Raw genomic sequence first — 25855 nt, 5'->3', positions numbered from 1 at the left:
AGGACTTAGCTTTTCACATACCCATGTGCCCTATATCATAAAATTGTTTTCTAAATAGATTTTAATTTGCTTCAACAACAGCAAACACTGGTGTCATGTCATTACCATTATCTATTCCAGATGGTATAAATTCCATGGGCACACATAAAAATCATAATCAACTTGCTCAAAATGTGTGTGCCGTTTAGATGTTCCTCTTAACACTTAACTGATGCTTCACAGCACACAGACCCAGTGGAGGAAACAAACGTGTTTCTTCCTCACCAACCAATTTGTTCCTTGAAATTAAGTGGAGGGTTCTTTTTAGCATTAGAGAGGTTCTGTTTTCATGTAGATTAAAAATGGCTTAACTTGAGTGGGTCACAAAAAACAACAACAGTGAAATGAAACACTGATGATTAGAACTGCTTTTAATAGCATGATCTAACTAATGCTTTGTAACCCTTAAGACTTATATTGAAGTTAGCGGGGAGGACCCAAGCCTGCTGCTGGGCCATTTATGATGGCATGTTAACATATACAGAGTGCAACAGTAAGAGGATAACTTAATTTATGCCAGAACCCCTGCAGGCTAGTGGTGGCTGGATCACAGAGGAATAAAAGTGCAAGAAATGCTGATGTCTCAAGCTATTTATTTTAAGAAGTGGCTAAACATGGCAGCTAGCTGGCAGTAATGATTTCGTGGGTGACACTTGAACTCGCTGTAATTCCACTTGTGAAAGCAGCCGGCTTGATCACTTATTTTGGTTGAAGGAAGCTGAAATCCATTTTTTATTGATGTTGCTATGCCAGGCCAGCATCTTCAGCTGTAGCCCAAGAGGCTTTTCTTGTTGCAAGCAGCCAAACCTCCCAGCTACAAAACTGCAGCAAGTTAGCAAAGCCCAACTTTTCATGCCAAGCTAATTCATTACAGGAAACCCACTGAAGGAAATACCCACCCACCAGGGAAGCCCAGCTATAGAAGCTTAACATGTCCAAACTGAGCATTTTGCCCACTGTACCTCCCAAGTACAATAGGGAATACCCGAGGGCCAAAAGCAGCAGGGAAGTTGAGGGCAACCTAGAACCAAGAGGCATTTTTAGAAGCATTTTGTAAGCCACCTTAGAAACCTGCTGCAGGGTGGAAGTGTAAATAAAACATTGCACATTCATGTATCAGTTCTGTTCATATACAGTGGTACCTCGGGTTACATACGCTTCAGGTTACAGACTCCGCTAACCCAGAAATAGTACCTCGGGTTAAGAGCTTTGCTTCAGGATGAGAACAGAAATCGTGCTCCAGTGGTGTGGTAGCAGCAGGAGGCCCCATTAGCTAAAGTGGTACTTCAGGTAAGAACAGTTTCAGGTTAAGAACGGACCTCCGGAATGAATTAAGTACTTAAACCGAGGTACCACTGTATTCATTTGGCTCTGAGTTGGTAATGAGTCGGATCAATCATTTGGTAAATATACAACTGCTTTCTCCTGTTGATTCTGGAATGGAAGCAATGCCAGTCTAAGCCGTTTGAAGTCTTGACCATTATTCCCTTTCTCACTGTCATAACCACTACTGAAATCATTGCCATTTTAGGCTGCAATTCTAACCAAACCTCCAGGCAAACCCCACTGAATCCAGGAGAACTCTTTGTGTTGTCTCTGGGCAAAGTAGGGCAGTCAAGTAAACTACCTCCTTTATGTAGGCAGAGGAGAAGCTCCCATTCCTCCAAATTTAACATAGTGGCAACAGTTGATCACGAGAAACCAACTCAGCAAATGTACTGCAGCAAAATATGGAAGAGAAACTTCTACTGAGTGGAACAACAGTGAAGCTTTTGGCTTATAGATCTCAAGAGGTCTACATTCTATTCCATTAATTCATTTGGTAGCCTCTGGTAATTTGCTATGTGCATGTCTGAAGTAGATTGGCATCAGCATGGGAGTGTTGTTAAAAACAGCAAAGTGTTGGCATCCAGCCATTCCACCCTCTTACCTTTCTCCACAGCTGGAGGGTATAGCTTGGGTTTCCAGACTTCTGAAACTCTTCAGAAGAGAACAGGAAAAAGGTCCTGCTACTGCCTGATAATTCTGGGGATAGGGGAGTGATCAGTTTCAGAGATGGGTGGTGTATGTGTGTGGGGGGGTCTTTGTCTTATCTGCATTTTTTAGATTTATTGGCACGGGGGTGGATTTGCCTGCTTTTTTTGTTGAGTTGTGCTGGAGGGGGTTCACTTACTTTTTTGTTTGGGGTGTTTTGTCTTTTCTCTTTACTAGTGTTGCCTAAGGGATTTTTTGTGCTGTCTGGCTGGGGTGGTGCTTTGCCTATTTTTTTGGGGGGGGGGGCTAGGCACGTGTTTGGGCTGGGGTTGTTGTGGTTCAGAGCATTAGCAGTTTTCTTCTGTGAAATAACTGGGGTTTTGTGCCCATTAAAGTTTATCACATTTCTGAATGTGCCCCAAAGCCAAATAGATCAGGGACTCCACCCTAGATTTCTAATGGGCTATCAAAATAAAACAGGCACTTACGTAAAGTAGCGCATGGCACTATGCATGTTTGGTTTGTCCATTCCCTTACACCCATGATGTAGCAAAAATTAGACTTCAAATCCTCTTCTGCATACTACCCACACTCCTACGCGCCTTCACTTATAAGATAAAAATCCCATGGTTTCACTAACAGAACATTCCAGCATGAAGAAAATATATCTAATCCCCCGCTTCCTTGTACATGTCCTGACAGGAGTAATGAAGTGCTTTTAAGATGCTCCCCCCCTTAAAAGCATCCTGCCTCATTTACTAATGGATGAACTCCCTCCCCAGGAGATAATCTTCGCTTTACAAACTTCATTACTCAAGCCTGTAGCTCTGAAAGCAAGGCGCTTCCTGCAGCGTTCCCTGCGGACTTGAAGAGGATGTGAAGATGACAACTGCTGTGTGCTAAGGAACTTAAGGCTGCTATGTATATGCACTGGTGGCTGCAAACATGATGCCCACTCAGAAGCCTTTGCTGGTGCCCACAGGGTCCCCTCTCCCCACTGAAATCAGCCTCGAAAGAAGCATTATATTGTGGCCAGTAGGCTACAATGTGAGCATGGTTGCGGTGTGCTGCCCTCAAGTTTCTCCAGTTTCTAAATATGCACACACACTAGTCTGGGAGCACAGTTCAGCTTGCTTCTCCCCAGATGCACAGGATTGCAGTGTATGGCATTCTCTTCCTTCCTTCATAAAACTGCATGGACACAAACACTTGCAGATCATGACAAAGTTTGAAGGCCCTGGACCCTTTCTTAAGTAAAACCCAACTGATAAAGCTCAATGTGGTCATGTTAGCAAGAACTTTTCATGCAATGTAGCTTGTCATACAAGCAACACCTGCTGGAATTTCCTCTTCTACACAACCATTCAAGGGTGCAGAAGCCCTCTACCATTTCTGCATCTAGCTACCCTAATGGAAGATGATTCTTTCTCAGTTCTAACACTGTGAGCCAAGGAAATGGACCTACAAACACAGCTCAATGCTGTTGTGTTGTCCGAAGATCTGCTACATTCTTACGCTTGTATGAGAAGAGCTTTCCCAACTGTTTCTGTTAAAAGTTGGCACTTCTCCTTTGTACTGTATTTGTAAAACTAGTTTTGCTTCCACCACCATTTCGTCTTGCAGCCAAAAAGGAAACTGTTTCCAGTCTGCAACACGAAATGCTTGAAAATGTGCATTGGGGACTATCATTAAGGTTGCCAACCTATCAGAACAAAACTGGCATAGCCTATTCTTATCCTTTTAAGAACCACTTGCTGTTTAGAAGTTAGCAGATGAAGCTGTTCGCACCTCAGCAGTAGTCATGGTCATGTACAGCTACAGTGGCCACTGAAAAAGTTGGCAAACCTGGTAGGCATCTTTTCTGGTTACAAAATTCAACAGTTGGGAATTGACAGAGTTGTAGGATCCTTCTTAAAGATTTGCCTCTGGTTAATTTGCAGTAATAGCCAGCCTGATTCTGATGTATGATCCCCATAAGTGCCAATGCTATACTGAAATAAACTATGTATACCAGCTGTGCTTTCCAATCCCACTAGGCACTGCATTTATTCCCAAGCCTGAAAAGCAACACTCTGTAGCATACTTTCTTGGGAAACTGCACAGCTGCAGTCTTGATGTACTTTAGTTATGAAATTAACACCTTGTAATTAATTACAGAAGAATCAAAGAGAGAGAGAATGAATTCCAATCATCATGCAGCAAAACAAGGCTTCCTGGAAACACAGGAATTCTCTCCTCTGTCTCTAGCACAGCAGGCGCAAAAGTAGTCACCTGAAATTCAGTTCAGTATCTCCTTTGCAGTCCATTGCCTTAGTGTAGTTTCTCTACCAAGCCATACATGGAGAAAATGCATTCTGCCATTGTGCCTTTGTTGCTGAAAAGTGTTCAACTGCAGTAACACAGATTTGTAGATATCCCTTCAATTTGTCGCCTGAAATAGCAGTGTGTGAGGCTTCCATTGGTGCACTTATGAAACCCTGACCTTGCCGCTGCCAGCTGATCCCATCTAGAAAAGTAGCAGCAAGGCTGGTGTCGGGAGGGTGGCTCCACCCCACCCCCTGCTACTGGTCACCTGAAAGAAGTTAGAATTGTCCTCTACTCTATTTGGGCTCCCAGGACTCTCCCTAGGAGAGGCTTCATCAAACTCGGCCCTCCAAATGTTTTGAGACTACAATTCCCATCATCCCTGACCACTGGTCCTGCTAGCTAGGGATCATGGGAGTTGTAGGCCAAAAACATCTGGAGGGCTGAGGTTGAGGAAGCCTGCCCTAGGACAACTGCCTTTCTGCTACTGATCTGCAGCCTCCTCACTTGCTTTTGCATAGCTGCAATGTGTCCTTCCAAGTCACTCCGCTTGTTGGATGCATAAAGGTTGGAGAGGTGTGTATGCAGAAGCCTCTGGTTTTGTGTTGCTGGAATGTGTTCTACCACCCAGCAGTAACAATCACACCCACTGCTTCGCACACTCTTGTCTCTGGCCTGCCCACCTCTGGAATGCGGCCTGCAGAAGGTTGTTCATGACAGCATGTGGCCCTCAATCCTATAAAGGCTTCCCAGCCTTGCTCTATTGCAGGATTTCCCAAACTTGGGTCTCTAGCTGTTTTGGGACTACAATTCCCATCATCCCTGACCACTGGTCCTGCTAGCTAGGGATGTAGTCCAAAAGCAGCCGGAGACCCAAGTTTGAGAAACCCTGCTCTAGGGCAACCGGGCTGAAAAGATTTGGTAAATGGGAAAAGAGGAGTTTTTGTGTCCCAGAGGATCTATGTAACATAAAATCATCAACAATGGTATACGTTTTCTCAGGACTCGGCCAGTTGAAAACAAACAAGCAAAAACAACAAGGCAGCGCTCTGGTGCATTTAACAGTTCTGCGAAAGAGGGAATTTGGACAGCCACTGCTTATTATGAAGGGCTGAAGATAAACAGCATCCACTGAAATTCCCTCTTCTGAACAATCATTGTGCAGGAAGAGCTCTGTCTTCATTTCAACTGGTTACCGTCGAGAATCATAAAGGGAGTTCTCAAAGGGTTCCTTCCTCCTGCTGCTATCTCATATTTGGTTTGGATGATTTGCCTCTTTTCTGCCCTGATTAACTCAACAGGTCTAATCCACCCCTCATCCTAATTCCTGTGTTAATATCAGCCTGTTCAATAGACCGGCTAAATAGACTGAAGTTATAAGAAATGGCGTGCAGCACAATTTTATGCTTGTTTACGCGCAAGCGAGTCCCACTGAGTTCAGTGGGGACTACTGCCAAGGAAGTGTGCACAGAGCCTCGTCTTGAGAAGTCTCTGAGCAATTTGATTCAGCAAGTATTCAGTACACCCAAGAACCCGCCAATCCCCACATGTCGTGTGCTACTAGCTTTGAAGCATCATGCAAGTCATTAAAAATGTACAGTTTTTATGTTCAATTATGTATAGGAACATTTATTTTAAAACACTGGGGGGTGGAATGAACAAAAAAAGAGTGTGTTTTCCTTTCCTTTAAAAAGCAAAGCATCAGCAGAAACCCATCGGATTCAAAGGTGTTCCTCTTTGCATGTAAGGATAAAAACTCTCTAGATACGCTTGAAGGGGCCAGCTCCCTTTTTTAAGAGAGGGAGGGCTAAAAATCCAGACCCCCCCCCCAAAAAAAGGTATTTTGAAAGATGGTATAGATGTCAGGCCTTCTGGCCTTCTTCACTTGGTCGCAAGCGGCCAATAGCCAGCTGCAAAAGGCGCCTAGCACCTGGCGAATTTTGAACGCTGACCCAAAGGCTGATTCACGTATCATGCCAGCCGCATCAAGGACACCATACAATGGCGGCTTTGTACCATGGCTATAACCTCTGTAATCAGAACACCATCTGCACCTGTCCTTTCATAAAGAGGTGACACCATTCCACCACTGCTTAGTCTTAGTGGTGGCGGGCCACTTTGAAAGTTGTTCCTTTTATTGAGTAAATAGGCCAGCGTGCAGAAGGGTTTCTTTGCCATCTCATAGGGTGCCATCATGCATGCAGAAGTCCTAAATGGCTTAAGATGAAAAAGATCACAACTAGCTTTGACACTTTGCTAACTCCAAGCTGCTGTGCCTTTCAGTATAGGAAGGTCAGCAGACATTTGACTGCTGTAGTCTTCCATTTGGGAAGGACAACTCTTACTCACTTAGCCCTAGTTCCCTATAAGAGAAAGGGAGAGCAGAATGGGTCCATTTGTGCATGGAAATATTCCCTTGATCTTTACAGCAACAGTCAGCAGCAGAATCTCAATGAATTAGGTTGGGGGTAGAGGATGGAATGCAATCCACCGCCCTCTCCAAATTAAGCCACGCAGTGGTACATATAAATGCAGTAATACATACCAAATGGAATATGGTTGTTTTTGAAATGCCAGGGCACTGCTATTTAGAACACTTGCTACCTCACAAGAACAAGCCATAAATGTGCCTGCCCCTTTCATTTTCTTATTACAGACGCAATTCTCCAGAACATATTTATGAAGTATCTGTAATGGAAATTTGCCATTACCTAGGCTGTGCAGGGAAATGGGATCATTATGACTTCAGGAGCGCTACACCAAGAACAATTTTGCCTCATTGAGTCTAATTCAGATGCCCCAGACCATTAAGCAGTATCAACCAAAAGCATTGGCGTTTCTTGTTAAGGGATTTTGTAGTGCTGGAGAAAACTCCCAAGAGTGACAATGTGAGCTGTTGTGATGTCACAGAATGCTCACAGAGAAGCAGAGGTTCACATGTGTCACATGACCCATAATAGCGCTTGCTCTCACAGCTGGGAAGCCTACTTGCACATACTGCTGTGTGCTTACCGGATCCGTTCTCACAATCCACCCAACAGAGACATTGGTTGTTGGGTCAGCAGGTGAGTGGGACCAGTGGTCACAAACTATCCTGCCACTCGTGCAGTGAAGGTGTAGACCAGAAGCCTAAGAACAGGCCTACTGTGCTAAGCTAAAGAAGCTCTGGACAACAGAAAGGTGATAAACAGGTCAGTTTTTATAGGGAAGTAGAAATCTATCTGACCACCACCAATGAAAAAGCCGAGTGGGAAGAGATCCCAGGCAATAGGGAAATGAAGGAACAGCCAGCCCAGAGACATGGGTCACTGAGCGAAAGGTGCAAAGAGACAGAAGCCTGAGGATAAAGCAGGTGAAGGAGAAAGAGGCTTAGGAAGAAGTCAAGCACCAATAAGAAAGGAGGCTGGGGAATGGGGACCCAGCATCACTCAGGGCACAAAGGCAGAAATGGCTGTTGACTGAAAGGGAAAACAGGAGCATTCTCCCTTTATCTGACAAGGCGGCTTTCTGAGAGTGCATGTGGACTGTGTTAGAAACTCAAATATATAAGCTAGGTGCCAAATGGCTCCTTAAATCAAGGTTGCAGTCGCCAAAACAGAATGTCTAGGTACCATTTTTTGGCAAGATGACTCTAAAGTCTTATCCTTCAAAAGACGGACTGACTGTGATTGATTCTCAGTTAAACATCTGGCTAGGTCAGATGACAACCTTGAGCTAGGTTAAGAGCTTAACTTAAAGAAGAAAAGTCACTTGATCCCTGGAGAGTCTACATATATACTGGCCTATTCCAACCTCTTTTTCTTAACAGTGACTGCTCCTGCTGCACAGAAAAAGCATTTTGGTTCCCGAAATTCATTCTGACTGTGCAGATAAAATATAACTGATTGAATTCTACAGGATGGGGTATTAGTGTGTGAAAACAGTCCAGATCCAATGATCCCCAGATGGTGAAGAAGTCAAGCGCCATCCTGGTGACCAGGCATCTTCACTTGGTCGCAAACGGTTGAAAGCTAGGTGCAAAATGCCTGCCTAATTTTGAACACTCTGTGTGGCACAAGGAATTGGCCAGCGTAAGGAGGAAAAGCCTGTTGGAAGGTGTAGGCTTAAGCTCAGAGGCCTAAGGAAATGGGTGGTGGAAGAAAGGTGGGACTAAGGAGAAGGGTGTGCAGGGGAAATTCTCCAAGCCTACGTGTGGGGAATTGTATACAATCATCAGGAAAGGAGGCAAGAATGCTGTGGATGAGGCTTGGGCACCTTGGGCTACAATACCAAGAGGCCACAGGGTTGTCAGACTCCTGTGTCATTACAAGTTAGAGTGGAGTGGAGAATTTTTCCACATGGCTTCTCTCATCACAGCTCAGCCATAAGGAGGCAGGAAGAGCCAAGGGACAGGAAGAGAAGGCTCATGGCGCTGAAATGAATTTCACATAATGATTCGACAAAACAATTCTTTTATCGACAGCCTTTTAAAGTGTGGGTAAGCAGGTGTTTAAGTGTTTGTGGAAAGTAATTGTCAGGATACTTACAAAGGATGGTATTCAACTAAATAACCGAGTGAGTGCAAGGATTACTGCTATCACAAAATGACTTATTCTACCCCCAAATACACTCCAGAGGGTTGGGGGAACTCCCAGAACAGATTTAGGGGTGTGTGGTAGGAGAGGATTTCTCATTCTGTGGCACAATGAGAAATCCTGGTGCTGGTAGAACAGTAGCCTGAGGGTTGTGTTGCATACAACCCACAGAATTTATTTCTGTGGGACTGCTGTGGATCAAAGAGTTTGAGATTTCCCAGCTCCTGGGTATCATTTATAGTGGGAGCAGTTTCACTTCTCGCCAGCATTCATTCCAGGTTAGGTAAAGGTAAAGGGACCCCTGACCATTAGGTCCAGTCGTGACCGACTCTGGGGTTGCGGTGCTCATCTCGTTTTATTGGCCGAGGGAGCCGGCGTACAGCTTCCGGGTCGTGGCCAGCATGACTAAGCCGCTTCTGGCGAACCAGAGCAGCACACGGAAACACTGTTTACCTTCCTGCCAGAGCAGTACCTATTTATCTACCTGCACGTTGACGTGCTTTCAAACTGCTAGGTTGGCAGGAGCAGGGACCGAGCAACGGGAGCTCACCCCATCACGGGGATTCGAACTGCCGACCTTCTGATTGGTAAGTCCTAGGCTCAGTGGTTTAACCCACAGCGCCACCCGTGTCCCTCTCATTCCAGGTTAACAGTTATTTAAAATGTAGCTTTCACACACTCTAGACTACCCTGAGTTTTCCTTATCATTAATTATTGTTCCTCCAAGGTTCATTATGTTGGGGGGGGGGGCGGACAAAAACACACTTTATTCCCAGGAAAAATACATATATATTTAAAACTTCTATCCTATTGCTTGGTTTATGTAGCAACACCCCCTCCCACACTGGACTTTTCCACATAGATGAATGTAAAAACAAGTATTAATAAACGGTCCTGACCTTTCAGAAGCAGCAATTTTATCAAACTATTCCATCATTATTTTCAAAAAAAATATAAAGACTTTCCACTTATCATTTAGTACCAAAAAGGCAGATTTTGGGTATATAGGCTATTTTTGGAGGGGGATTGGCTATTTACAAAAACTACAGAGACTGCATGTTTTTCAGGGACTATCAGCCTCAAAATCAAAACTAGTGTAAGGCGTTCTGGAGCTTCAGACATACCAGTAAAAACAACCTGTGATTGCACATTATTTGTCCAAATAATCACTTTCTGAGTGGACTTTTATTCTGGCTATATTAATTGTAGAAATTAATTAAGAGGGGTGTATATTCTGTATGGCTAGAAAAACTCTTAAATTCTTCTAAGCCAGCAGGTTTCAACCTGTTCAGGTATATGGAACATCTTCCTTTCCCTTTCAATATTTTCCTCCTCTCAAATTTCTGCCTTCACCACATTCACCAAAACCAAAATGGTAGTGGTGGCCTAGTTCAGTTGCATTTCTATTTAGGTCCAGACTCCAGTTCCACTAGCAAAACTCATATTCAACCCAATCCAGAAGCAAGAGTCTTTTATAATGACACTCTTTTAAAAGATTATCTTAGTCTAAAGAAAGATTATTTATGAAGGCCACGGACACTGTATAACTAAAGCTGTCACAGTCAGTGGCTTCCACAATGAGCTAATGCCTATTGTTTGCAAAGCAGAATGGTGCAGTGTTCTCGGACAGGTGTAAGTATTGCAAGTCAAATCTAACAATCAAGTGGAAAATGAAGATTTGTGTAGTGCAATACTAAACATGCCTGCTCAGAAGTCCCACAGAGTTCAATGAGACTTACTTTCAAAGCAAGCAAAGCTAGGACTGCAGCCTGAATCATGGCTCCTTAGGTCTGAAATAAGCTTAAGAATGATCTAGTGAAGGCACAAAAGCATTCCTCACTGATCAGTCTATGTAAGAAAACAATGAACCTGACAAACATTCAGAAAAGAAGTATGCAATAAACTTCCAAGGATGCAGGACCAGTGGCGTAGCGTGGGTTGTCAGCACCCGGGGCAAGGCAAGTAATTTGCGCCCCCTAACCCGTGGATTTGCGCCCCCTAACCTGTGGATTTGCGCCCCCTAACCCTAACCCCCAGATGTTGCGCCCGGTGCGGCCGGCCCCCCCTGCACCCCCCACGCTACGCCACTGTGCAGGACTGAGTGTGACATGTATTTTAATGGTCTCCCCATCTAAAAAAATCCCTGCCCATAGAAAGCCAGCTAAATCCTCTTCTGAAATGTGCTAGCTTTTCTCAAGCATAAAACTTTCTATATAGAATTAAATCATGTAACTCCTCCCACACAAACACACACCTGAATTCTGAAATTCTGTAGTTCTGTGAGAACTGTACCAAGTGCTCTGTTTCATTCTGAATGTTTGAAGGGACTCCAGTGTCACGCCAGGCCTTTTTAAATTTTTTTTGTTAAGGGTTGGGGGGAGAGAATTTGATCAGAAGTTAGGATTGTCTAGCCTAGAATATTTGGGTTGGTGCCACTTTTGCCTCTGTGGCCCAAGTCAGCAAATAGTTTTGCCAGAGCAGAGATGCTCTGAGAAGCAAGTGTGAGGGTGAAGCAGGCTTCACTTTAGCAGCCTTCTAGCAGGTCCCTTCTGCATCTGTTCTAGCTCCCAAATTTATTTCCCCCTTTTTGACAACTGCACAGCCTGTGGCCTTAACTTTGAGGGGCACAATCAGAGGTACTGCCAGCTGCTGATCCTAGGGACCACTCAGAGATAGGTTTAGAAATGCCAGATTGAAAGCATCTTTACACAAGTGATACTTGAATAGGCTTTTGACAGAAGCAAATAAAAATATATATAAAATCCTGGGTTTTCACTGCAAAGACAAATCACACATGAACCAGGATGCCCAACTACTTTAAAAAGGGCATACCTTTTATTTTTAGTCCACTTTAACAAGATTCACAACTGACATGATCTAATTTAAGACTGCATGATAATGCACGCCTATCTAGGAGTAAAACCCACCAAATTCAAAAGGGAGTTTCCATTTTATATGAACAGCATCGGGCTGCAGTGCCATCAAGGAAGACTTACTTCTGAGTTAGCAAGCTTATTGTACAATGCTGCGCATATTTACTCCAAAGTTTCACCAGTACTTAATGGAACTGTTGGTAGTTGGCACAGTTAGGCTGGCAGTACTTGCTTGGAAACAAGTCTGGCTGAAATCAAAGGGGTTTACTTCTAAGTAAGCAAAGCTAGGCTCATTCTACACAAGCCTTTCTTTACTTAAGTGTCCCTCCTTGGAAGTGGGCCCAACTCCTCCCAAACTTTAGTCAGACACATAGGAGGCCTTACCTTGCCCAGGCCCAGCTGGATCTCGGAGGTGTTTGCAAGCTGCTCCTAAGAAACCGGGGGAAGAGAGTTTATTTGCAGTCCCTTAACGTGGCCATGCTCAGGGCCTCGGATCCGGACTCGCCGTGGGTGCCGGAGGAGGTGGATCGCCTCCAGGAGCAGTGCAGGCTGGAGCCCCTCTTGCGGAAGGACGACGTGAAGCGGTAGAAGTTGCTGTGCCTGTTGCGCAGGTACTCGCGGTAGTTCCTGGTGAGCAAGGTGTAGAGGAACGGGTTGATGCAGCTGTTGCTGTAGGTCAGGCAGGTCACCAGGTAGTTGATGCACTTTTGGGTGTGGGGCGCGAGCCCGAGGGGCCCGTGGTAGAGGGGCACCAGCTGCCAGATCCAGAAGGGCAGGAAGCAAGCCCAGAAGACCAGCACGATGGTGAAGACCAGGATGAGCACCTTCTGGCGCGGGGAGCGCTTGGGCTCCTTCTTGCGCGGAGGGTTCCTCTGCGACTCCAAGTAGGTGGTGGCCAGGCGCGCGTACAGGCAGCCGATGATCAGCCCCGGGGCCAGGATGCTGGTGCTGAAGAGCACCGTCAGGTAGAGCCGGTAGGCGTCGGGGCTCCAGGTGGGCGCGCAGATGTGCTTGCCGTCCTTGCTGCGGCTCAGCGTGACCATCAGCATCATGGGCAGCGTGAGCAGCAACGACACCCCCCAGACGGCGCCGGCCGTGGCTTTGCTGAAGCGCCGCGACCGCTGCCGCGTAGCCAGCGGCCTGGTGACAGCCAGGTAGCGCTCGGTGCACATGACGGTCAGCGTGAAGATGCTGGCGTGCATGGTGAGCAGGTCCAGGCTGAGCAGCACGCGGCAGCCCAGCTCGCCGAAGTACCAGTCCTGCGCCACCGACGTGCCCACGATGAAGGGGATGGAGCACAGGTAGAGCAGGTCAGCCAGCGCCAGGCTGGCGATGGAGCCCGACAGGGGCGCGCTGCGGGCGCACCGGCCCGAGCGCCACAGCAGACCCAGCGTGTACACGTTGCCCGCCACGCCGGCCACATACATCACCGACAGCACCGCGCCGAAAGCCCACGCGGCCGCCGCCTCCCCGGGCCCGCTCGACGAGGCATTGCCCGGCCCCCCGACGGCGCTCCAGTTGCGCTCCATGGCGGCCGGGCGCACGCGGAGAGAGTGGGGCAGCCCGGCCGTCTCCCGCCCAACTTGCAGCGCGCCGCGGTCCGGGCAGCCAATCGCAGAGCCCGCTTCCAAGCGCTCTCTCTCTCTCTCTCTCTCTCTCTCTCTCTCTCTCTCTCTCTCTCTCTCTCTCTCTCTCTCTCTCTCTCTCTCTCTCTCGGGCCCGCCCCTCCCGGCGTCGCCTCTCCCCTCTCCGAGAGCCGCAGTTTCTCTCCGATGAGTCCCACCCCGGGAAAGGCAGAGCTGCGCAACGACGGGGAAGGCATGCTAATGAATGGACTCGGAGGAGGGCAGGCGCTGTGCAGGTGGTCCGGGCGCTTCCCGCTAAGCGAAAGCAAGCGAAAGTCTCCTGGAGCCATTAAAGACTAACACGTTCCATCTGGCGTAAACTTTCCCGGGACTGCAGTCTGAGTCTGCTCCATCAGCTGCATGAAAGTGTCAGCCCGGGTTGCGTCTGTGCGCGAGGGGAGGGAGCGCAGGCAGTAAGGTCAGGAAACGCACAGATGGGGATAACGTTGCCACCCGTCCTATATAATACAGGACTGTCCCGTATTTCGATGTAAAATGCTACATCCTGTATTGATAAAAAATTGTCCTGTATTTCAGGGGTCTCTCTCCCCCTCTCTTTGCCAAGTTAGGGGTCTTCTCCAAATGCATGCGTTTGCGAGTTCATTCATTTAAGCTCTGGGTAGCCAAGCCCAGACAGATTTACAAATTTCTGTGACCAATTCCAGAGGGGCCATCCTGTTAGGCTGCAATAGATTGTAATGGATCGCTTTGAAGTCACTTCAGCACCAGATAATAAAAAAATTTGCAACGCCCCACCCTGTATTTTGCCAAAAGAAAGGTGGCAACCCTAGGGCTGATTCACAAAACAGTTGGTTGCTAGCAGGCATTTTGGCATCGGTGAGCCAATTACTGCATGTTGTGGTTTGATAATAATCCATCATGCCAATGGTAGCATTTAACCTCTTGGGTGGATTTTGCTCTTTAGCTCCAGGGTGGCCACCTTAAGCTCAGTTACAGAGAAATGTGCCCCCCCCCCAGTCTCTTGGTATACTGCCATTTCTGATGTCAGATTTGTGTCTGTTTCTTCTCTTGCGTAGAGACTGGCCTGTCTATCCTACATAGAATGCAGAAGGGCATTATTGGCAATCCTCATAAAAAGCTTCTTGTCAGTGAGGAGGCAAAATTACAACCTCTTGTTTGGAAGTGGAAGAGGAGAGTTGGTTGACCATCCTTAAAGGTTTTAAGTCAGGTTGTATGGTCATCTGTCACGTATGATCAAGTTGAGATTCCTGCACAGCAGGGGGTTGGACTAGGTGACGCTTGGGATGCCTTCCAATTCTACACTTCTATGAATCTATAAGATACAGGAACTCCAGAGTCCTCATTATGCCAGGAACCGGAGCACTTGGAATGATCCACCCCATTCCCTACAGAGTCCACACATGGCTGGAAGACAGGAGCAGGGTGGAGTTCCACCCCAACCAACAGTGAGGTTTGGTAGCATAAGCTGGGGAAGGGAAGGTTTGCTGCTAAATGCATATCAACCAAACCAGGATTCACTAGTGGAGAAGGTTGTCAGAAGGAGGACTCTAGAATGGGAGGCTTCCCATTCTTATTTTTACTATCACACACAATCCAACCTGCACCCATGCTAAAAGGTTCTGAAAATGTGAGCCATGAGCAAGCCTCAGGGGAGGAAATGCAGCCTGGTGTTGTCATGGGAGAGGACCAAACACCTTCAAGAACACCTTTTCCATCTATATTCTCATTTACATTCTCAGTCTCTATATACTTAAAATAAAGTCTGAGGCTTGCTAGAGAGGAAAGCACACAGAATACTTCTGATGCACACTGGGGTGTCTTTGACCTCCTAGATCAACTACTGGCCAGAGGAGCCCAGACCTCTTGATCTTCAGAGCTCCTTTTGGAGAGACTCTTTGACCTGGTGCAGTTTGCATGGAACACTTGAATTTACATGTTCCAATCTGCTAAGGGCTGTATATGTTTTGAGGCGTGGCTGATATAATTCTGGGGCATACAAACTGCAACCTATTGTTTGTGCTGGATTGTTCTGTTATTAATAAAAACGCAAAAAAAGTATTGAGGGGAAGGTCTGCATTTCAGGCAAATGTCTGCAATAAAGGCCCTCATTTTTTAAAAAACATGAAAAGAGCATCAGGAGGAGGAAAGTGGTGTTTAACCCTTTCCCCACAGGCTTTTTTCCCCCTGTTAAATGGATGTGGAACCAATAACATGGGTGAAGGAAATAAACTGGAGCTGATTTTGAGCTAAAAATTATTTGGCTGGGAAAGACCCAAGTGCCTTGCTGATCCTCTGCTCAAGACTTCAGTTATTTTGGGCTGCTTTTCTTTACAAACTGTCAGGACTTTGCTGTGTATATTTGTGCGTAGTTTGCCTGCAAAATAACTGACACGTTAAGAGATTCAATCTACTTTCTGAAATAAAGCTGTTCCTGGGCTTCGTGACAATTCAGCCCACACAAATGACACCCAGAAACCTCTAAGTCACTCTACTTCTTCATGCCTTTTGGATTTTGGAACAAAAACTCTCAGACACATGCACACAAAAGCTCATACCAATAACTAACTTACTTGGTCTCTAAGGTGCTCCTGGAAGGAGAATAAAGGGTTTATGACACGAACAGATTTGCTTCTAGATAAACTGTTAAACATAGAATTTAGTTTTTTCTTCGCTATTTCACTTGGACCTTTTCCTTTTCTTCAGACATCTCTTTGGCAAATCCTTACTACTTGAATGAATTGGAGCAGAATACATAATGTGCACCAATACAGAAAAAACAGATGTCATTCATTGTTTTCCTCAGCTAGCCAGTACATAATGTTCTGAGGATATTCAGAGCTGGATCTATACTGTGGCAGGCAGCATTCAATATTCTGTACAGATATACCACAGCCTTCTCGTCCTGAATGGCTGATTATTGGGTGTGTGTGTTTTCCTCATGATATCTATCACCAGATTTCTACCCCCTTTCTTTTCCCTTGCATTTTACTATTTTTTATTTCTCATCTTTACAGCATCATCCACATATATTTGAAATTGCATTTTTAAGGGTCAGACAACCAGGGCCAGCCCAAAACAGTTTGCTGCTTGAATCAAAGGACAAAATGGCGCCCTGCCTTGTTTCCATATACAGAAGCCATCTGGACTGAAAGCTCAATCCCACCTCAACACTTATGAAGGGCTAGAACCCTGTTATATACAGCACCTGAGGGCAGCAGATGAGTGGAGCGGGGGGGGGGGGCAGGGCAGGGCAGGACACATGTGTAGCACACACAGCTCTGTCCAACAAGAGGAATAGCTGAGAGGCCTAGGTGGAACTGCCAGGGGACTGTTCCCTAGCATCTACTGCATGAAGTAGTCACCTCACTTTGCCTAATGGTAGGACAGGCCCTGCAGGCTCCTCCCTTGTACAGTGGTGCCCCGCAAGACGAATGCCTCGCAAGACAAAAAACTCGCTAGACGAAAGGTTTTTCCGTTCGCGATTTGCCTCGCAAGACGAATTTTTCGTATGGGCTTGCTTCGCAAGACGAAAACGTCTCGCGACTTTTTTTTCTTTGACTAAAAACAAAGACATGTTTTGTTTATAAAGTTAATTTATTTTCCCTTAAATTTTTTAACTGCTCTTTACAGTATGTGTGCCTTTAAAGAGCAGTTAATAAACTGTTGTTGTACCAAATTTGGCTTTGTTTGGACTTTTTTTGACCATAGGAACGCATTAATTGATTTTCAATGCATTCCTATGGGATTTCGTGCTTCGCAAGACGAAAAATTCGCTAGACAACAAAAATTGCGGAACGAATTAATTTCGTCTTGCGGGGCACCACTGTACATACAAGGATTTTTTTGAGAACAGCTCAGAAACCATGTCTAGTGTTGTGCCCTAGTTCATGCAGACTTCTGCCTTATTAGCTCACCCTTAGCACCCACCAGGGTCATTATCAAGTTCATTACACACAACTTCTTCCTGTTTTGGTCCAGTAAGTAGAACAGTGTTTGATAAAATGGTTTGTGGTATCCACCCATGGAGAAAATAGTTTTCATCCTTCAAGTATCCTTCTGTCTTTCTAGTCCAATCTGTATTCCCTGTTGGTAGTCCACCGAGTATCTGCAAATTATCTCACTGTCATCAAACTGGATGCAGATTAGGAGCAATTTATAGTCTTTTTCCTTTGTGCACCAAGGATGACCTGCAAGTCAGAAGTAGTCCTTGTGACATTTCATCTAGTCCTTGAATCTGCTAAATCTTCATTAAGTTATGATAATTACTTGCGTACAATTCACACTAATATTTTTTCGTGTTGTGAGAAATATAGACCTTCCACATGGTGACGTTATAGCTGTTATCTGGGTTTGTTCATGTAATATAATTGTCTGAATTGTTGTACCTAAGTGCCTGTGCTCCATAATTTTTAAGCCTAGATTCCGAAATGACTCCAAGTTGTTCATGCAGCGCAATCACTTGTGTAGACAGGGTCATTTTGTGCAGAACAATACACTTCGAGGCCCTGGGACATTGAAGGGCAGCCTTCCAGATACTGAAATTGGCCATTTCCAAGGGTACCTCTTCACCTCTCACAACTTCAGTCACTCTGTTGAAGTAGAGCAGAACCCCCTATCAATCCTTCATCTGTTTAGCAATATCAATTCACATCATTATGTAAGCTTATGTAAACAGTACTAATATTTATACTAGGATCTCATCTTGTAATTGCCACGCATGTTTCCATTAGACTATTTGGATAAATCAAATTGCACTGCATTTCCAGGCTTTTCCTTGGTTGCTAATTACACTTACTCAAAAATCATTATGTTGACTTAAAAAGGACTAAACGCCAAATTTTGAATTCCCCCCCCCCCAGCCTGTTGGGTTATGTTATTCAAAATGACCACTGCCTGAAGCCATGAGCAGGAAATTTCTAATGATCTTATCACATGTTGCTTAAGTTTTGGCCTTAGGTAACTGTGAATTTATGACAGTTGACAACCATGTGTTTTTCATAATATACTGGAACGTAACAGCTGCCATCACTTGAGAAATGAATGGGAAATGTGATAAGTACTGTGGCTTGCTCTTTTTTTTCTTTTTAAAATGCCATTTTCTGGGCTTGGTAAGTCAGACCTGTTTGTAACAAAATTTGTACATTATGCTTGCCTGTATAAGAAAATATAATTAAAAGTTAAGCCTGTAAAAATAAGATGTAAATACAGTCCTTAGAGTCAGATTTTATTGTCTATGATGGTTTATTAGAATCTGGAAACCCCTGAAGAGTGTGTCAAAAACCACTCAGAGCTCTCTTAAGCAAACTGAAATAGCTGCATTGAACAGATGGATTTAATTAAAGGTTCCTGAAAAATAACTTTGATCCCCATACGGTTTAGATGAATCCTTGGGGGAGATAAAACAATAATTGCTTCCATGCTGAATTGCATTAGGTTTTGAAAATGATTTTTAAAAACAAAAGCAAACTAATGGCTTCAATGAGAGATGGTCCAGCTCCATCTGTTTCAAGCATAGCGCTTTGTACTCATCCGTTTTAGCATCATAGAGATAGATTTTTAATTGGGTATAAATTTCTGTGGGTAAAAACATTTCCCTTTTCTATCTGGGGAAAACCAGGCTAAAAAATCCTGAACCCCAACTGCTTTCTATTATCCAAAGCTGTAGCTATTGGGTGGGTGGGGGTAGCCAGTTTTTTTGCCCCAGGTGAGGTCTCCAGAGGGGCACCACTAAAGCTTCCAGCCTGTGTGTGGGATGTCAAACTGGGTCTTTGACCCAGGTGAAATAAAGTCTGGTTTTTCACCTGTTTTATCTTGCGTTGCCAGTCCACATGTCAAACCTTGCCTGTCCTTTTCACCACCATTGTCATCAGATGGCCCCTTCCTATTCTGTATCTGGTAGACATGGCCTTAGTCATTCTTTTTTGCCTCCAAATCCTACTCCAGAATCTCCTATTTTCTTGTAGGAAAGATAATGCATGGTCCTCTGAAAAGTAAACCCATGTCAGTCCAAAAGAAAAGATTCCAAAGTCCACATTAAGGTAAAGGTAAAGGGACCCCTGACCATTAGGTCCAGTCGTGACCGACTCTGGGGTTGCGGCGCTCATCTCGCTTTATTGGCCGAGGGAGCCGGCGTACAGTTTCCGGGTCATGTGGCCAGCATGACTAAGCCGCTTCTGGCGAAACCAGAGCAGCACACGGAAACGCTGTTTACCTTCCTGCCGGAGTGGTACCTATTTATCTACTTGCACTCTGGCGTGCTTTCGAACTGCTAGGTTGGCAGGAGCAGGGACTGAGCAATGGGAGCTCACCCCGTCACGGGGATTCGAACCGCCAACCTTCTGATCGGCAAGTCCTAGGCTCTGTGGTTTAACCCACAGCATCACCCGCGTCCCTCTGAAGTCCACATTAGCAGTGTCTTTATTAGGACTGTCACAAAATAGGATCAAGCATTTGAGTTCTTCAGAACTCTTCCTCAGGTTGTATTGTGATGCAAAGCAAGGAGGAGGGGGAAATGGATCGGATTTTGTGGGAAGGGGATGTCACTCTCTTCTGCCTTATTCATTTGTGCTTCAGCACAGGACACACAGAGAATGAGGACTTTTGAGCATATGAAAATGCTGTTGATTACATCTTATTTTGAATATATCTTGTCTCACTGTGTGCCCTCAGAGAGCAGCTTATGAATAGCAGCTTGATTAACAGCACATGTCTACTCAGAAGTAAATGACATTGAGTGCAGTGGGGCTTCCCCTCAGGTAAGCAGATAAAGGATTGCAGCCTCAATTCTCCAACATTTTCTAGGGCTCTGTTTTTAAGAGGCACAGCAGACCAAGGCTGGGAAAACTATGCCCCCCCCCCCGATGTTGCTGAACTATCCTGACCATTACCTATGTTGACTGATGGGAGTTGGAGTCTAACAATATTATCTGCAAACCACAGAGATTCCCCAGCCCTGCACTAGAGAGTGACAGGATGTGACAGCAGAAGATTGGCTTGTGATTTACTTCTTGGCTTGCGAAATATGATGACATCTGTTACAGAACTGGTGGTCTTTGTGACATGACCCCAGCCCTGCTGTTCCTACTGTGTTCTGACCACTTGAAACAGACTTAGGAAAGGTTGGGCGGGTGCTGGCAGAAAAGGGGGAGCTGGGTCTCAAATAAAACATTGAACCTCTTTTGGATTTCTGCATTAGATTGTTGCTGTGTCAAATGCTTGATGTTTTTACTCGTGCAAATAGCTCTTTATTGAGGGAGTGGGAGAAGTAAGTCTTTTTACCATCTCACGGTTTTCTCATTTTCTGACAGTTACTGCATTGTCTTCAGTGATACACATCACAGAGGACTTCTAAATATACTCGTGTTACAACAATTTGCTATATGGATCTGCCTAGCATGAATTCTGCCTTCCCCTCATCTTGATGAAAGTATCCCTGCTTTGTCGCTTAATCTTTTGTAAGCCACAGTGCAAAATGAGCAGCAACAGCATCCGATTCACCTCCACAGCCAGTAGGGCCTGTCCTACCATTAGATAAAATGAGGCAGGTGCCTCAGGTGGCACATACTCTCCTCCATGCCTTCTGAGCCCTACAGTTGTCTTCACCATGGAGTCTGCATGGCTGCAACCCCTTGCTGCCTTCAGGTGCCATGGAAGAAAGTTGAAGGAAGCTTCAACTGCTAGTCCAGTCAGTTCCTGTGTATCAAATGGGGTGCAGAAGGGAGGCATCTTGTCCTTTGCCTCAGGCAGCAGAGTGTATTGGGCCAGCCTTGGCAGCAACTGAAGTGGGCAAATCCACCCATTTACTACTGCCACTTGGGACAGTATCACCACACCACAGCTACTTTGGATTTTTTTTTTGGGGGGGGGAGGAAAACCAATATAAAAATGCTAATAACAAGAAAATGGATGTATTTACATTATCATTATGTATTGCTATTATGTCCATTGCTAAGATTGCCTGTAATCTAAACTGTGTTAGGAGACAGAGATGGGCAAAGATAGCACATGCAGGGCGATAATCCTGGCACTCTGCCCAAATCTGAGATTTTTGTGATAGGCTGGCTTGTTTACATGACTTCAGTTCATACACATCTGCAATGATACACCTGGGTGTACAACACACACACACAAGATTATTATCTGAAAAGAACCTGTGATCCAAAGTCTAGAACCTGTGCAGTTGTGGAGTTCATGCACATAAAAACATAAAGCTGAATTTGTGTGAAATCTTGATAACTGGAGACACAGGCAGGGACATTCTTGTTTTTAATTCTCGGCACATAGAAAACATTAGGTAGTTTGGAAATAATTTTAAAACAACACCCATTCTTTGTATAAAGTCCTGTTGCATCAACAAATTTGGATTCCTCACGGTCATGGTTGTGAACCAGAAGCCTTTTATCTCCAGCATATTTCTGCTTCCAGCTGTGAAAAGGTAATAATTTTTTACCTTCAGGGACGTGAGGAAGCCTATGGATTATCTGTGGATGAAAGCGTGGAAGAAATCCTACAAAATTTATGCAGCTTCTCCAGCTGCATTGCCTGTGTTGAAGTAGTTTGGGTGATGACAACAGGAGCTGCTTGGTAACACACCCATTGGGAAGTTCATTGGCATTCAAAGACCCATGTAATAACTAGGCATTTAATCAATTATAATCACCCCAAACAATCCTGTGCAGCTGGAGACAATGATATTGGGGCCTCTCGCCGCAACTGCTATGCTTTACCAGGTAAATGTCCTAATAGTTTTCAAGATTGGCACAGTAAGAATGGCTATGTGTTTTTTTTTTTTTTTTGCATTTTAAATTTTTTTATTAATCTTTCCATATATATACATTAAATCCGTGTTTCATACATCTCATTCTTTTGGACTTCCTTCAACGTCCTTGACATTCATTCGTATTTATCTCTTTATAACGCATTCCAATCTTTCGTACTGCCATTAGTACCATCTTTCAGACATTGTTTTCCATAAGCAATACTTCTTAGTGTTTTACAGTGCCTCTTTAAATCCTACTAGCGTTGTGTTTACTAAACATTTGTTCTCCAGATAATCCGCAAATTTTCCCCAGTCATCTATAAATTTTTGATCCTTCATATATCTAATTTTCCCTGTCAATTTATCTAACTCCGCATATTCCGTCAATTTTAATCTCCACTCTGTTAACGTTGGGCTTTCTTCCTGCTTCCACTTCTGCGCCACCACGATTCTAGCTGCTGTTACCGCATATTGGAAGATTTTACAATCCTTTCTTTTAATATCTTTTCCGACCATACCTAATAGAAAAGCTTCGGGTTTCTTTACAAATGTGTAGCTTAATATCTTTTTGATTTCATTATAGACTTCGTCCCAGAAGCTTTTAACCTTCCCACATTCCCACCATTGGTGATAGAACGTCCCTTCTTTTTGTCTACATTTCCAACATTTGTTATCTGTTTTATACATCTTGGCTAGTTTAACGGGTGTTATATACCACCTATATAACATTTTTAACATATTCTCCCTTAACAGTACACATGCTGTAAATTTTATATTCACTCTCCACAATTTTTCCCAATTCTCCAATTGAATATCATAACCGAGGTCCTTTGCCCACTGAGTCATCACTTTTTTGACTTTCTCATCTTTCATGTTCCATTCTAACAGTATTTTATACATACTTGACAGATTTTTCCGATCACAGTTTATTATCTCTCTCTGAAATTTCGATGTCTTTTCATCGTAGCCCCTCTCTTTCACTTCTTTTTTAAATATCTCATTTATCTGATAGTAACTCAGCCAATCGTATGTATATCTTTTTACCTGGTCGTATGGTTTAATTTTCCACTTCCCTCCTTCCTTCAATACCATTTCTTCGTACCTACCCCATTTTTTCCCCATATTTACTTTCTTTACACTTATTAACTCCACTGGTGATAACCAGTGTGGGGTTTTTGGTTCTAGTGTGTTCTTATATCTATTCCAAACTTCTATCAAAGGTCCCTTAAAGATATGGCTGCAAAATCCCTTATGTACTTTTATCTTATCTCTCCACAAATAGGCATGCCATCCAAATTTGTTCTTATACCCTTCTAAATCCAATAACTCTGTATCCTCCAACTTTATCCACTCTTTAATCCAGCAAAGGCATGCCGCCTCGTAGTACAGTCTCATGTCTGGCAGGGCGAAGCCCCCTCTTTCAGTGGTATCTGTTAATATCTTAAACTTAATTCTGGGCTTCTTTCCTTCCCAGACAAATCTAGAAATCACCCTTTGCCATTCTTTAAAGTTTTTTGTGCCCTTTATTATCGGGATTGTTTGGAATAGAAAAAGCATTTTGGGGAGTACCATCATTTTGACCATGGACACTCTACCCCAGAATGGCTATGTGTTTAAATACCGCAGTATCTAGGAAACTCAGCCACAGACCTGGACTCTGACGAACCACCCAATTAGATTTTCCTCAAGAATCAAGAAAATTGACAGTGAAACTAAATAAACTATTACCAAACCCTATCTAAATATCATTAGGTTGGCAACAAGGCAGATCAACAGAGCTGGCTCCAGCATGTCTGGAGTTCTGCGACAGATGAGGCATTGCCCAGCTGCTACATTGGGCTATTGCCCCAGACTGGCATGAAAGCCATCCTAAGGAAAGAAGGCGCTTGTGGAATCACATGCTTAGCAGTTCTTCCCTCAGTTCCAACTAAGCTTAGAGGTAGAGTGGCCATGTGCCCTACTTTACAGACAAAAGCCCTCTCTTTAAAAGCATTTTCTATTTGAAGGACTGACGAGACAAAGCCTAGCTTAAAGATGAAGAAAAGAGGTATAGCGGTGAGATAAGGAGCAGCATGGTGTAGTGGCTAGAGGCCTAGGAGATCAGAGTTCAAATCCTGACTTTCTTGTTTTTAGGATAATATGGAGTAGGAGGATATATTGGGGAAAGGAATATAATTGCAATAATACATTAACAAGGGAGAGCAGGGGCCTTGAAGTTGCCCATGATTGACCCAGCACACTGGACTATGGTCAGGTGCATGGTTTAAATATCCATCTATATAAATTAGCATATGTGGATTTCATACAAATCTCTGTCATCTTTCATCCTCTCCTTTGATTAATCATTTCCTAATTTTTGGTGATGAATAAGTGGCAGCCCTAAGAAGAAGGGAAAACATGCTGTCTGTGCAGTTTCCTCCTTTTCCTCCATACTCCTCAATGTTCTCACGCCATGGTTGTACATGAGGATGTTATGGGAGCAAAGTGTGAAATGCCTTAAAAGTAAACACAGACAGTTAGAGGACAACATTAGAGCAGTGGAAGTCTTTGGTTATGGCCTGTGTTTGTTCTAAGAATATTCACAGTAAACATTACATTCTTGACACCACAATCTAAGACATGTCCTTGGAAATAACTCCCATTGATTTCAGTGCCTTTTTCTTCCAAATGCCCCTGTTTAGGATTGAAGTTCTCAAGAAGGGTAAAGCATGGAAACTGGAGAAAGAACTCGTTTCTTGAACTTGCTTTCTACAGAATAGTATAGTATGTATTATACATAGTGATATGCTCACCTACTTCTCTGAATGGTGAGACATTCCAGAGGCATAGCAGCTCCCTTTGGAAGAATGCCAGTAGAGGCTTACTGTGGTTTATTTACAACTATACAAATTGATTACGGCTGGAGGAAGACTGTAAACTCTTCAACTGGCAGGCAATGTCCACTGTTCCCATACCAGACCTTTTGGGAGATGGCCAACCCCCTAAGATGCTTGCACTGCCCAGCCCTCCATCCTTTGTTTCCTTCACAGATACCTAGACCACATCACCCTTAGTTGGAGAGGGTGTGCAGGAAGGGAGAAAGGTGTGTTCTTCCTCCAAAATGATTCTTACCTTCAACTATTAATAGTTTCAACTTCCTAACACAGCTGCTCCTCTGGAAACCATTACTATTCATTGTGTACTATTTCCTTGAAGATTCCCTATCAAAGGAAGTACTTGGCATTTTGCTAGGACGGTTATGGCAGAAGCCACCAGCACTCCTGGGCTGACTAACCTTCTCCTTTCCAAATTTCTAATGTAATAACAGTTCCAGTGCAGGACCTTCCAATTGCTGTTGGACTACAATTCCTATCAGCCCTAGCCAGTGTGGTCAGAGATGATGGGAGTTGTAGTCCAACAACATCTGGAAGTCTACAGGTTCATTCTAAGCCCCATTTTACTCCACGCATTTCCTTCTTCCCGCTTTGTGTCCTTGGAGGATGAGGAAGTGGCCTCATGCCTTTCCCAGCACTTCTGTGGCTCTCTCTCACCACAGTAGGCAAAACTAAAATTCCTGACAAAGCAAGGGAAAAGGTTAGTTATCTCCAAGTTCTTCCTGTGACTATAGCAGGGCCAGATTTAGGTTTGATGAGGCCCTAAGCTACTGAAGGTAATGGGGCCCTTTATATGTCTAGCTGTCCTTTGTCAACAACAAATTGTTGCTGGTTTTTGTGTTGAATATGTGGT

The 25855-nt window shown here is 44.4% G+C and overlaps 1 protein-coding gene across 1 annotated transcript; it reads right to left on the bottom strand.

Moving 5' to 3' along the window:
- Positions 1–11800: 11800 nt before the first annotated feature.
- LOC310699564 (urotensin-2 receptor-like) lies at positions 11801–13293 on the bottom strand (the record flags this gene model as incomplete). Its single annotated transcript, XM_083487669.1, has 1 exon — positions 11801–13293. One exon carries the CDS (start codon positions 13291–13293, stop codon positions 12217–12219), a length of 1077 nt encoding a protein of 358 aa, XP_083343795.1. The 3' UTR covers positions 11801–12216.
- Between the last annotated feature and the right edge of the window lie 12562 nt (positions 13294–25855).

The sequence above is a fragment of the Podarcis liolepis genome (genome assembly GCF_965112155.1).
Source record: "Podarcis liolepis genome assembly, chromosome: 2".
NCBI classification, from domain to species: domain Eukaryota; kingdom Metazoa; phylum Chordata; class Lepidosauria; order Squamata; family Lacertidae; genus Podarcis; species Podarcis liolepis.
The sequence above is the reverse complement of the archived record's forward strand: the minus strand, read 5'-3'. Positions and strand labels throughout refer to the sequence as shown.